The 14,340-nt window shown below is 35.7% G+C and overlaps 1 protein-coding gene across 2 annotated transcripts in view; it reads left to right on the forward strand.

The window, feature by feature from the left end:
• Nucleotides 1-14,340, forward strand: part of PRMT3 (protein arginine methyltransferase 3) — a 137,927-nt gene that overhangs the window by 22,813 nt on the left and 100,774 nt on the right. For both annotated transcript variants that reach the window (XM_042957741.1, XM_042957742.1), the window contains exon 9: nt 6,242-6,363. In XM_042957741.1, coding sequence (XP_042813675.1) covers nt 6,242-6,363 — 122 coding nt within the window. The remainder of the gene's footprint in view (nt 1-6,241; nt 6,364-14,340) is intronic.

Below are 14,340 nucleotides of genomic sequence, written 5' to 3' on the forward strand. Positions count from 1 at the left end.
AAGTAATTTATTGAGTGCATGGGTGGTTCAGTCAATTAAGCATCTGACTCTTGATTTTGGCTCAGGTCATGATCTCACAGTCCTGAGGTTGAGCCCTGTGTCAGGCTCAGTGTGCAGTGGGGCCTGCTTGGGATTTTCTCTCTTCCTCTCTCTCTCTGCCCCTCCCCCACTTGTGTGGTCTCTCTCTCAAAATAAATAAATTACTTTTTAAAAAAAGGTAATTTATACCTTGGATGGAGTTAGTGCTGCCAGCTTGTCTTTCCATAAACAGTATGTGAGTGCTGATATTCCCAGTCACCTTTGCCAAATATTATAGTATCAAATATCTAAATTCCACACTGACCATTTAGGTTTAATTTTTTAATTTTGCAGATATCTTATTTCAGTGAAAGTTTCTGGAAACTTATCACTTACGATTGTGTTGTATATATTTTTCCATTTTTATTTTAGCCATATAATATTTCAAAATAATGTACCATAACCATACTCTAAGCATACATACTATCTATTACAATATTTTCTTGCTGATATGGTTAACACATTTTATTGGTAACATAACAAAATGTTTCCTTTTTGTTTGCAATGATACATAGTTTCTGTCTTAAAATTCTTAACTTTTTTTGTATGTAAAAGTACTTACCTTAAAATATGTTGACTCTCTCAGACAAGCCACATGTGCAGGAAACAAATTGTCCCTATGAAAGCATCTGGGCCTTGTTCTTCTTGGAGGGGCACAGGATAGGAGACACAGTGGTAGCCTTTCAACAACTTTATTTCTTCAATAGAAATCAGGCTGTTTAATAGATTTTCTCTCTTCTGGAGTCAGTTCTGTAAATTATATTTTCAAGACATAATGGATTGAAGGACTCCACTTACAATAGTAAACAATATAGAAGATAAAACGCATAGGAACAAACTTAAATAACGTGTAGGACTTACATGAAAAAGAATTTTTTTTTTAAACCTGAAGAATATGATAGATGATTTAAACAAATTGAAAATTTTACCATCTTCTTAAATAGGAAAACTCAAAATTATCCATTTTCCCTGTATCAACTTATAACTTTAGTTCAATCCCCATAAAAATACTAAGACTTTTTAAAAAGCCTAGATAAGTTGATTCTCTTGTTCTTATTAAAAAATAAATATACAAAATTTTCCAGAAACATTGTGAAAAAAATTTTGCAGTGAGCATGGACTAGAGAGTGGACCAACCTTTTTAGATACTAAAACATTCTGTAAAGCTTCTGTAATTATAATGGTTACTGGCACATGATTATATAAATTAATGGAGCAAAATAAAAATCCAAAAGTAGACCAAAGTATGTACAGAAATTTTACTTAATGTTTAAGATCCCTGTGCATTTGGGTTGCTACAACAAAAATACCATGAACTTAGTGACTTATAATTAAAAATTTTTAAATTGATTTTTCACAGTGAAAAGTCTGGGAAATCCAGAATCATGGCACTAACTGATTGTGGTGAAGGTTTGTGTTGTAGTTCACCACAGGCATAGACATGCCTTCCTCCTCCAGAGAGGAATCTTCTGGGCCCCTTTTATGAGGGTACTAATTCCTTTCACGAGGGCTTTGCCCTGATGACCTAATTACCTCCCCCAAATCCTCGCTTCTAGGATGTGGAGAAATGGGAATCCTCTTGCGCTGTTGGTGGGAATGCAAACTAGTGCAACCGCTCTGGGAAACAGTGTGGAGATTCCTCAAAAAATTAAAAGTAGATCTACCGTATGACCCAGCAATAACACTGCTAGGAATTTACCCAGGGGATACAGGAGTGCTGATGCATTGGGGCACTTGTACTTCAATGTTTACGGCAGCACTTTCAACAATAGCCAAATTGTGGAAAGAGCCTAAATTGTGGAAGAGCCTCCATCAACTGACGAATGGGTAAAGATGTGGTTTATATATACAATGGAATACTACTTGGCAATGAGAAAGAAGAAAGTCATGCCATTTGCAGCAATGTGGATGGAATTGGAGGGTGTCATGCTAAAAGAAATAAGTCAGAGAAAGACAGATACCATGTGTTTTTACTCATATGTGGATCTTGAGAAACTTAACAAGACCATGGGGGAAGGGAAGGGGAAAAAACAATAGTTACAGAGAGGGAAGGAGGCAAACCATAAGAGACTTTTAAATACAGAGAACAAACAGGGTTGATGGGGGTGAGGGGGAGGGGAAAGTGGGTGATGGGCATTGATGAGGGCAATTGTTAGGATGAGCACTGGGTGTTGTATGTAAGCCAATTTGACAATAAATTATATTTAAAAAAAAACTGTCCCAGATGTTGGGTTTACCAAAGACTTTAAATCAAATATTGTAAATATGTTGAAAGAACTGAAGGAACCATATCTAAGTAATTTTTTTAACCAAGCTACAATTACCATTGATAAACCTTATGTCACTATAGATTGGTTTACGAAGTGTAGGATTTTATAAATGAAATTATATAGTATGTTTTCTTTTTTATTCAGCATAATTAAGATTAATCCATGTTATTACATGCATCAGTAGTGTGTTTCTTTTTATTGCTGAGTAGCAGTTCATTGTATATACATCCAGCCTTGGCAATTCAGTTGGCCAACTTCAGCTTGTTGTTGGCCAAATCTGACCATCCCTATCTGCTTGTATTATTGTTTATAGTCACTTTCATGCTACAACAGCAGAACTGAGTAGAGACTATATGGCCCAGAACACTGAAAATATGTTTTATTCGTCTCTTTACAGAAAAAGATTGTATGCCCTTGTGTACATATATAATCATTTTTTAATCCATTCACTTGTTGATGAAAATTTAAGATTTTGTTTTAGTTTTTGGGTTTTAAAAATAAAGTTGTTAATGAACATTCATGTACAAAAAAAAAAAAGATCTTCTAATACCATCCTCAAAACTAAATAAACTAAAAAAAAAGTATATTAATGAAACCATAAATGTACTAGAAGAGAATGTATGAGGATAAAATAGAATGAAATAGGAGAGAATATGGGGAAGGTCAGTCTAATTATAATCAAAATCTAGCAGGAAGCCATAAAAGAAATGATTAATGAGTTTCACTGTAAGTAAAGAATTTCTGCATAGCCAAAATCACTATAAGCAGAATCGAAACACAAAAATATATGCTGAGAGAAACCTTGCAGGTTATATTATAGAGGTGTCATCTTCTTCACTTACAAAGAACTGTTATTTGATAAGAAAATTTTGATTCAAAATTTCATAAGAAAAAGACAGCTCACTGGAAAAATAAAGAATATAAGTAGATACTTTACATAAAAAGAACTACAGATGGCTCTACAACATAAGGAATGATGCTAAACCTCATGATAATGGAAATGCATGTTATAACTATGCCAGTGTATCATAATTTCGTACTTGCAAGATTGGCAAAAAGCCAAAAGTTTGATCATATGGTTCATAGGCTAGTCTCACCTGTAAGGATATCAACACTTAAACATTGCTGGTTAGGGCCCTCATGAGCAGAACTGCCCTATGGAAGGTAGTTTGGTCATATCTGACACAATTATAAATATGTATATTCTCTCTTGACACAGTATTTTCACTTCTAGAAATGTATTCTGTAGATTTACTCATGTGTGAATGGGGTTAGATATAAAGCTATATTTACAGTAATGATTGTCATAGCAAAATTTCAAAACTACCTAAATGTCTATCAGAGAACTAAATCACTAGATTATGGTATAGCCATAATACAGAATCCTTTACACCCATACGAGAGAAAGAAGTTCTGTAAACTGATACGGAAAGATCCCTACATTACATTGCTAAATACAAAAAGCAGTGTGTAGCAAGTGCAGTGGCATAATATGCTTCTGTTTATGTAAAAAAGGGACGGAAAAAATGTGTTACATCATCTTTACACGAAAATTCTCTTGAAGGATAAATAAGAAATACAGTTTTTGATGTTAAACTATGTGGCCTATATTACCAAGCTGAAGAATAAAGTAATGTTGAACAGTTTGATAGATTTTTAATTGTAGTTCTGTTGTTCTTACGGTAGCTTCCCATTACTCAGAATAAAATCCAAAGGTTCTGTGTGATCTGGCCTCTGCTTAACCTTTACCTCACTATCGAGCAACCTTTTCTCACCCAGCTCAGCCACATTGGTCTTCTTGCTTTGCCTGGAATCTTGTGTTTTGCTGTTAATATCCTCCACTGCTTAGAAGAAACTCCTCCAGATCTCTACATGGCATATTCCTTTATTTCATTCAGTTCTCAGCCCACATATATCAGAGGTGTATTCACAGACCTATTTAAAATGCTTAAAGTATGTATCCCCTCTTCTCTGCTCTAACTTCTATTCCGGGGCTTGATTTTTCTTTATAACACTACTGGCTAACCTTATTTTGTATTTATTTATTCATTGTCTGTAGCTCCATTAAGACAGAAACTTGGTCTTGTTTGTTGCTGTACCCCATCACTGTGATCATGATTGCACTTAGTGATGCTCAGCAAATATTTATAGGAGAATACTGAAATAATTTCATTTTTTGAGATAAGTACATAGGAGTTTAGGCCATTGATATTGAAAGATTTAAGGCAGTGCAGATTGCAGTCATTTCACAGAAAATACTGTATCTCTGACTATTTTGTTTAATATGTTTCCTCAGTAATTTGTTTTTGTTTTTTACTTTGAATGGGGCAGGTTTCACTATACTATATTGGAAATAGCATGCAATTCTTGATTTGGAAATAATTGCTTTTTACCTGTCCCCAACATCATCTTAAACTTTGATTCTTTTTACCTTCACCATTGATAATGAGTATTATTTTTAAAAACTTATATTCTTAAATGGCTGAATTCTAGAAGACAGTTTGTTTTTATTGTACCTGTATTATTTAAGTGAGTTGAATATTTAATTTTGGAAATGGAGGGGGTATGGCAATATTCTACATCTAGGATTCTTTTATAAGCATTTTTTAGTTGTATTGGATGATGCTCTCCTGCTAAACTTAATTCTTGTCTCTCAAACTTGGAGAAATTTATTTCTGCTACAGTTTAGAACTACTAAGCCTAAATTAGAGCATGCATGCAATGGGGAAATTAAAAATAGAGAATATTATGGTGCACCTGGGTAGCTCAGTCAGTTAAGCGACCGACTTCAAGTCAGGTCATGATCTCACAGTTTGTGAGCGAGCCCCACGTTGGGCTATGTGCTGACAGCTCAGAGCCTGGAGCCTGCTTCAGATTCTGTGTCTCATTCTCTCTCTGCCCCTCTCCCGCTTGTGCTCTGTCTCTCTCTGTCTCTCAAAAATAAATAAATGTAAAAAAAAAGTTTGTAAAAAAAAAATAGAGAATACTTCCCTGTTAAGTCTGTAGAAATTGCTTATTTTGTGTAAAACATCTCTTAATTTACATTGTTGCATCTGATTGTAGCAGAATATGGCCAGTATGGCCAAAAAGACTGTTAGGAATTTAAAACAAGTTGGGGTGCAAACAACTTGGTGTATGTACCTGGCTAGCTCAGTCGATAAAGCATAGGACTCTTGATCTTGGGGTCATAAGCTCAAGCCCCATGCTGGGCATAGAGCTTATGTTTAAAAAAAGAAGAAGAATTTAAAACAACTCATTGTAGTGATATCTTCAGCTTCTTCAAATAGAAATCACTACCATAAATGATCAGTAAAATTTTAAAATACTGTGATCAATTGGGGTGTCTGGGTGGCTCAGTCAGTTAAGCTTCAGCTCAGGTCATGACCTCACAGTTCACGAGTTCAGGCCCCTTGTTGGGCTCTTTGCTGACAGCTCAGAGCCTGAAGCCTGTTTTGGATTCTGTCTCCCTGGCCCTCTGCCCCTCCCCTGCTTGCTCTCTGTCTCTCTGTCTCTCAAAAATACATAAAAAACATTTTAAAATTTTCAAAAAAATATTGTGATCAATTACTTGCCAGAAACATCATAATATGTGATTAGAACTTAAAATATTAGACCTATCGGGGCGCCCGGGTGGCGCAGTCGGTTAAGCGTCCGACTTCAGCCAGGTCACGATCTCACGGTCTGTGAGTTCGAGCCCCGCGTCAGGCTCTGGGCTGATGGCTCGGAGCCTGGAGCCTGTTTACGATTCTGTGTCTCCCTCTCTCTCTGCCCCTCCCCCGTTCATGCTCTGTCTCTCTCTGTCCCAAAAATAAATAAAAAACGTTGAAAAAAAAAATTAAAAAAAAAAAATATTAGACCTTTTCAATAATACCTGTTTTTTTTTATTTTACCAGGTAGTTTTGGATGTTGGTTGTGGAACTGGAATTCTCTCTATGTTTGCAGCTAAAGCTGGGGCAAAGAAGGTTCTTGGAGTTGATCAATCTGAAATACTTTACCAGGCAATGGATATCATAAGGTAGATGTATTTTGAGGCTTGATTTAAGATTATTTTTAAACATGATGATTAACAGGTCTTCTTGTCTTTAATAGCTGTCTAATGCAGACTCAAGACATTTGTCTTTTAGTAAAAATTCATTCCAAAATAATAGGATTTTAGGTTATATTGAGCCAGACATGTTTAAACTATGAATAATCTCTTCACAGTTCTCGTTGATGGGAATTACTTTTATATAATTTCCTGTCTTTCCAGTTATAGCTATAAATATGCTAATTATAATAATACAGAATTAGAGGGGTGCCTGGGTGGTTTGGTCCGTTGAGCGTCCAACTCTTGATATTGGCTCAGGTCATGATCCCAGGGTCATGGGATAGTGCTCCCCATTGAGCTCTGCACCTAGCGTGGAGCCTGCTTAAGATTCTCTTCCTCTGCCCATCTCCCCCATTTGTGCCCACACATGATTTCTCTTCCTTTCTCTCTCTCTCAAAAAAAAAAAAAAAAAAAATTAAACCAAAATAATAATACAAAATTAGAAATTATTGACATAAGCGTAGTAATTGTTAGAAGACTACAAAACTGAATATTTCAGTTATGTTTCCTTTAGCAAATATCAATCAGACTAAAGACTAAGGGGTATCCTTTTTTATAGCACTAACCTTTGTGCCTCAAAATTAAAATAAGTAGAGTATCTCCTACTTCTGAGGAGTTAGGTTAATCAATCAAGGATTGATTTTTATGACTGGCTTATGTCATAGTAAGAAGGCCTTTATTCGAACTACAGCTTGTAGAACTAGATATCTTTAGCTGTGTACTTAAAAGCACCTTACATTTGGAACTTAGGAGTAATTTTCAGAGTAAATCACTAATAGGAGCTTCTCAGTAATTCTCTTTTCCCCCCAGCTTTATTGAGATATAATTGACACATAGCATTGTATTAGTTTAAGATACACATTGTGTTGCATTGATATTTTTATGTATTAGTATAATTATCACCATAGCGTTAGCTAACCCTTCAATTGCATCACATAATTACCATTTCTTTTTTTTTTTTTGTGGTGAGAATATTTAAGAGCTATGCTCTTAGCAACCTTCAAGTATATAAATACAATATTATTAACTCTAATCACCAAGCATACATTTAATGCCCAAGTTCTTAAGTGGTCCTCCCATTGATACTTATGTTCTGTTTTTAAAATTGATTAATGTTAATTCTTCCTTGTTAGCATAAAATATATATAAACATCTTAAGTATAATTAAGATGTTTAAGTTTTTAGATATTATTGCATAATGTAGAAGTATAGTGTTGTGGTTAAGAGTATAAGGTTTGAGTCAGGATTGGTTTGAATCTGTACTGTCTCACTTACCAGTTAGAAGTGAGATATACATATAAATACCTCTCTGGCACATTGCTTGGCACATAATAGGTATTTGAAAGTTACCTACTATTATTATTATTAACAAGCGCCAAATTAATGTTAATGAAAACATTACATTGATCTTGCTTAGATTTTTCATAGATCTAGGTTTGTGGTTATGATTTTCTTTTTTTTTAAGTTCATTTATTTGAGAGAGAGAGAGGGAGAGAGAGAGCAGGGGTGGAGCAGAGAGAGAGGGAGAGGGAGAGGGATAATCCTAAACAGGCTCTGCACTGTCAGCACAGAGCCTGACATGGGGCTCCATCCCACAACCCTGGGATCATGACCTCAGCCTAAATCAAGAGTTGGATGCCTAACCCACTGAACCACTCAGGCGCCTCTGTGGTTATGATTTTCATATTGGAGAATGTGCATATGTGTCGCAACTCTGTAATCTGGTAAAGTTTTTCCTAGTTCTTATGGTACCATATGGACATCTTCATCATTTTTGAGGTTCCATAAAGAGTACCTACACTTGCTTGTGCTTTGCCATACAAACAAATATGAAAAACACTAAAGAAGATACTGTTTTAGAAGAATTATCAAACATTTATTGTGGATAGTAAGATTATGGTAAGATATTTCTTTCCTTCTTTTTTTTTTTTTTTTTTTGAGAGAGGAAGTGCAAATGGGGGAGGGGGAAAGGGAGAGAGCATCTCAAGTAGGCTCTATGCCTGGTGCAGAGCCCCACCCGGGGTTTGACCCCACAACTGTGAAATCATGACCTGAGCCGAAATCAAGAGTTGGATGTTCACCCGACTGAGCCACTCAGGCACCCTCATAAGACATTTCTATTAGAAGCTTTATCTTGTAAAAGATCATGTCCATTTACTTGTCATTTTTAATTTCTATGAAGTGAGACTAGATGTGTTCTCATTTTAATTTCTTTATGGAAGAAAAGGAAAAGGATAGTAATAACACTCATTTTATTTTGTTTTGTTTTGTTCCATTTTATTTCACATGAAATTCCTACTGACTTTTTAGAAATATCTTTATGTAGTGATTATATTCATATTCATTGTGTATAAAATGTAGTGCTGCTGTGTGTGGAACTTTTGCATAAGAGCATTTATTGAAAATAACTTAGTACTCAATTTTAGGTGCTTCATTTTAACAATAAAAATTGCTAACGTTAATTTAGTACTCTCTATTGAATTTCTTTTGCAGTAGATATAATTACAATATATTATTATCCTTATTATAGAGATTAAGAAATTGAGGCACAGAGATTAAGTTACTCTCCTTACTTGTAGTGGAGCCAGGATTAGCTCCCAGGCAGCCCGACTCTATCTTCATTCTCACAGTCAATTTACTGTGCTGTATCTCCCTTTAACTACTTACAGGGCATGTGTTAGTTGCAGTCAATAGTTTGCTTTACTTAGAATCTGTAGAGTTTGAGGGATACCTGGGTACCTCAGTCAGTTAAGCATCCCACTCTTGATTTCAGCTCAGGTCATGATATGTCTCATGGTTCATGAGTTTGAGTCCCATGTCAGGCTCTGTGCTGACAGCATGGAGCCTACTTGGGATTCTCTCTCTCCCTCTCTGCCCCTCCCCCACTCGTGTGTGCACTCGCTCTCTCAAAAAAATTTTAAAAAAGAATCTGTAGAGTGTGAAAATCCAACCTTTTTGCTTTAGATTAATTCTGTTTTGGATAAGCCAACATTATACCATTTCTTCAGAGATATTATCCATTGCCTGTTTTATATTGTGAAAAAGTTACTTCCATAGTGTCTATAAGCATCTCTCCCTTGTCTTCCATTTAAAAATTTGAAATTTATACTTGGGTGAAATAACTTCTGTTCTTCTGTTTGTGAATGTCTCTCTAAAAGGATATGCAGGAAACAGTTTACTGTTAATATTCCCACAATTTACTGGCTCATTATTCTACCAGTTGAAGAGGAGTATAGCATATTCCTCTCAGCATCTGTAATCACATGACTTGATTTCTGATTTTGGCTTTTTGATTAACTAGCTACATGATAATGGGAAAAGTACTTAACTTCTTTAGTCTCTGGTTTCTTCATTTATAAAATGAGGTTGATGGTGATATCTATCTCCTAAGACTGTTATAAGGATTGAATCCATTTATGGTGCTTTGCAAAGTGTCTGGCATGTGACTGCTTATTAAATTTTAGAAGTGATTGTAATCATATTAGTTAGTAGTAATAGTGGTATATTTAGCTTGGCACCAGTGCCCCAAATAATATTTTATGTTTGTTGGTTATGTTTCTAAAATAATCATTTGGGGTGCCTAAAATAATCATTTGGGGTTCAGTTCAGTCAGTGGAGCATGTGGCCCTTGATCTCAGGGTTGTAGGTTTGAGCCCCACATTGGGTGTGGAGATGCTTGAAAAAATAGAATCTAAAAACATAATAATAATATTATAATAATAAATAAAAATAATCATTTATTGTAGTTGTCCCCCCAAAATATGATAGCTCTCTTTTCTACATTTTTTCACAGTCTCTACTCTTCTGTGCCATAAAACTTCCAGATTTGGCCAGTTTTTTTTCTGCACGGACTCTCTTTCCTTGAAATCCACTCGCAACTTCTCTTATATTTGTCTGTGTTGTATATTGAGGCTTTCTGGAACTATCATCAGTCAGTGAAAACAGCTCTTCCAGTTAGCAGGCTGTGAGTTGTCTTTGGCTCTTCTGAGGCTTCTTTGTCAGAAATGTGTACACAGCAGAATTTCTGTAAAACTCTGTAAGCTTACATCTATAAAAAAGTACTTTAAATTCTAAAAGAGAGACACTTTTATTTATTTATTTATTTTTTCAATATATGAAATTTATTGTCCAATTGGTTTCCATACAACACCCAGTGCTCATCCCAAAAGGTGCCCTCCTCAAGACCCATCACCCACCCTCCCCTCCCTCCCACCCCCATCAACCCTCAGTTTGCTCTCAGTTTTTAAGAGTCAGAGAGACACTTGTAAATGCATTTTTCGTTACTTTTAAATATACTTAGTTTACAGTCCTTGAATTGTGTTCAAAATGATAAAATAATTTGTATCTCTCTTTTTTTTTTAATTTAAAAGAGAGACCTCATGTTTTAAAGAAATGAGTTTAGAATGGAGTAAATATTGATTTTAATGTAAACTGACATACATATTAGGGCTTATATGTAATATATAGATATATGTATATATGAGAGCTTAAGGTTAGGCTTGCAGTTTTGAGGTTGCCGACTTGAATAAAATCAAATATAGGTTTTCAGAGCTGTTACATTACAGGGGCAAATAGAACTCAAAGTGATACATGGAGGGAATGAGAAATTGTTTCTTATCTGTACTGTCATACTTGAAACTCTGCAGTGAATGATCATTTTAGAAACAGACTTACCTAAGGATAGGAAAGCTATTCAGTGGCAGACAGTCGTATGCTGTGTTCGCCCTCAGGAAGCAGGGGTAGCTTCTGGTAATACTTTTACCATTACTCTGGCTGCCTTTGGCTTCTCATTGCCTCAGCCATGGAATAGCTCATTATTCAGACGCTGAATGTTATTGCAGAGGAGCTTTCATGAGAAGGCTGATCCGTCGTACAGCTGCAGTGCAATACTTTCAATCTCACTGTGACATTAAAGATGCAATCTTTTATATTGCCTGTATCTAGAATACTGTTAGAAATGAAACATTAAGAAAAGCCTAGAGAATATTTGATCTGTTGTCGTGTTTATGTAAGTGTCCTCTAGATTCTAGGATGGGAGCTATATCTTCTCAATCTTTTTATCCCTAACACCTAGCAAAATGTCTGAATCACAGTAGATGCTTAGTACAGGTCTTTGAGAAGAACAAATTTAACATAATGATTTTGAAGATAGTGGTGACCCCACTATGTCAGATTTGGAACAAGATCACAAAACGTACCAGGAAAAATTCTTGAAGTAAGGGATGTTCCTTCATATTTTGTTTCTAAATTTCATGGAAATAACATAGAAGAGTAAGTTAAAGCTGAAGAGAACTTTGAACTGCTGATGAGGCTGAAATGGTGAAAAACATATTTTCTGCTAAAAAAAAAAAACCAGAATTCTACTAAAGGTAGTGAACGTGATCAAGACACTTTACAAGGAAACTAAATTCATTTCTTATCCCACCCCACTAAACCCTTAATTTCCTGTCCACTCAGTGCTCCTGGCTTGGGCTCTCACAACTACCCGCTAGTTCAGTGGTTCACTGGAAGAACAAAGCTTAATATAAAGTTGTATCCACAGCTAAGATTTGTTACAGCAAAAGCCACAGTCCAGGGACAGCAAGAAAAAGATATCTATCAGTTATAAGTCATGTACAGGCTCCCAGGTAATCCTTTCTTTGCAAGAGTCACACAAAATGTACTTTTCTCTCTGGATGCAAAACTCAAAGACACATGTGAGATGTCTCTACCCAAGGAATTTTGCTTGAGTCTTAGAGTCTGTAGTTCTCAAAAAGAGCTGATCATACGAGCACCTGCTATGTGACCCGCCATGGTGTACATGCATGTCAGACACCAGGTGCCCATCAGGAACATTCATGTTTGTTTAAAACATGCTGTCATCCTTGTTTAGCTTGGTCCATGGCTTTGCGCATATAGAATAGTATCATTACCCAGTAACTATGTGAATGTTCAGTTGTTTTGTTAGAGTTTGGCCGAGAATTACTGCTATGGTTACAGAGATAAGTAAGAACTAAGGGAATAGACCTGCATTGACTCTTTTCTCACACGTAAAAATTGTAAACCTAGGATTCATACTTGACCTTTGCTTCTTTTTTACCAACATACCTATTGGAAAGAGTCCTGTTGATTAAGAATCCCCAATGTGTCTCGATCCATCCCTTGTCTGCCATTGAGGTTCTTAAATCTGTCTTAATTCACATTTTTACTTTTCTCACCTAAATTAATACAGCTGCATGTAACTGGCTTGGATATTTGTACTTCCTCTTTGCCTCCCAGCAGCTGTCATCCATTGTCTCCAGGACAGCCAGACTGATTTCCCTGCTCAATTTTCCTCCCCTTTAAGTAAAAAGGAAAGGGGCAGTGGGGGAAGGATGTATTTTGTGTTGGGAACACATAAGAGAGGATAAAAAAGAAACTAAGATTACCTGTGATCCTAGTATGAGAGATCACTATCGATATTTTGGTAAGGCTTTTTAAAGCCTTAGGTCACAGGAGATGAAATACATAGAAATGGAAGCTTACCAGAGTATCAGCTCCTCAAGGTTAGACAGGAATTTTTCTCTGTTTTGTTCATTGATGTGTCCCAACCACCTGGAAGGGTAACATGACACATAATAGGTATTCAACTTAAATACTTATTTAATGAATGAATTCATAAATTCATGAACTTTCAAGACCCAGAACATTGAACATGAAACCCAGGTAAATCATCATCAAACCTGAAAACCCATTGTCTCTGCTTGAATCCAGATGATTCTTTTCATCTTTTTTTTTCATCATATTAGAAGTTGAGTTATTTCTCGTTTTAAACAATAAATGTTCTCAATGTTAGTAATTCCACAGCTGCACATCTGTTATCACAAATGATACATTCGGGAGGGATGCAATTCGTTGAGTAGCTTTATTTTGGCTTTGTGTCTGGGCCCTGCATTTGAAATGATCAGCCTCGTAGTGTTTATTTTTCATGAGATGTACTTAATCTGCCCTTTGTCTCATATGTTTGAGAATCCTTGTTTTTTTATTTGCATTTATGAATGGAGAATTAGGTTTTTTTAATAAAGGTAACTGGTATATGTTTTGTCTCTGATGGGATTGGAGGGGAAGCTCCCTTTCTTCCATTGATTTTTCAGGCTCTTGTTACTTCCACTTTGTATACCTCTTGACTCGAGGAGTTTGTGTTGTAAAGAATGGCTTCTACCTCCACTCTAATTTTCTCTCATAGGTGCACTGAGCACTGGATCCATCAGATTTACCAATGTAATTTAATCCCCCCTTTTCTCCCATGAAATTATCAGAATCTTTGCTTTTGATATCACCTTCTAAAATCTTTATGCATTTATAAATTTTTTATTGTATTTTATATTAATTTATTGTCAGTTTGCTTTGGGAACAAAAGAGAAGTATTTGCCCTTGGATGTCATAGTGAAATGAAAGCAAAGTAATATACCATGTGTATTTTTATATGAGGGTATTCCCTCCCTGCCCTTCTCTAGTACTTATGTATTCTTCTAGAGGAACTTTATAATTATTTTGTCACAAACTTTAAATGCCACTTATTTGACTAGGTATTCATTGCATGAACTACCATACTTTATGCTGCTTACATGTCCATTTCTCTACTAGACCATGCTCTTCTTTGGACCTAGACCAGGTCTTTGAGTCACATTTGCAGAAGTACATTACACATTTGATCCTATGTTTCCCATTTTAAAAATCCTGAAATGACTCTTTATTGTCTTGGAATAAAATCGAGACTCTTTAATATCACCTTTATCTCCCAACCCTGTCACTATATACCTTTTGTTGCTCTAATCATACTGTGAACTATTTATAGCTCTTCAAATTTGCCATTTCTCTTCCATTCACACACACACACACACACACACACACACACACACACAGACACAGAGGCAGTTTGTGCAC

Source organism: Panthera tigris, chromosome D1, assembly GCF_018350195.1.
Source record: "Panthera tigris isolate Pti1 chromosome D1, P.tigris_Pti1_mat1.1, whole genome shotgun sequence".
Classification (NCBI taxonomy): domain Eukaryota; kingdom Metazoa; phylum Chordata; class Mammalia; order Carnivora; family Felidae; genus Panthera; species Panthera tigris.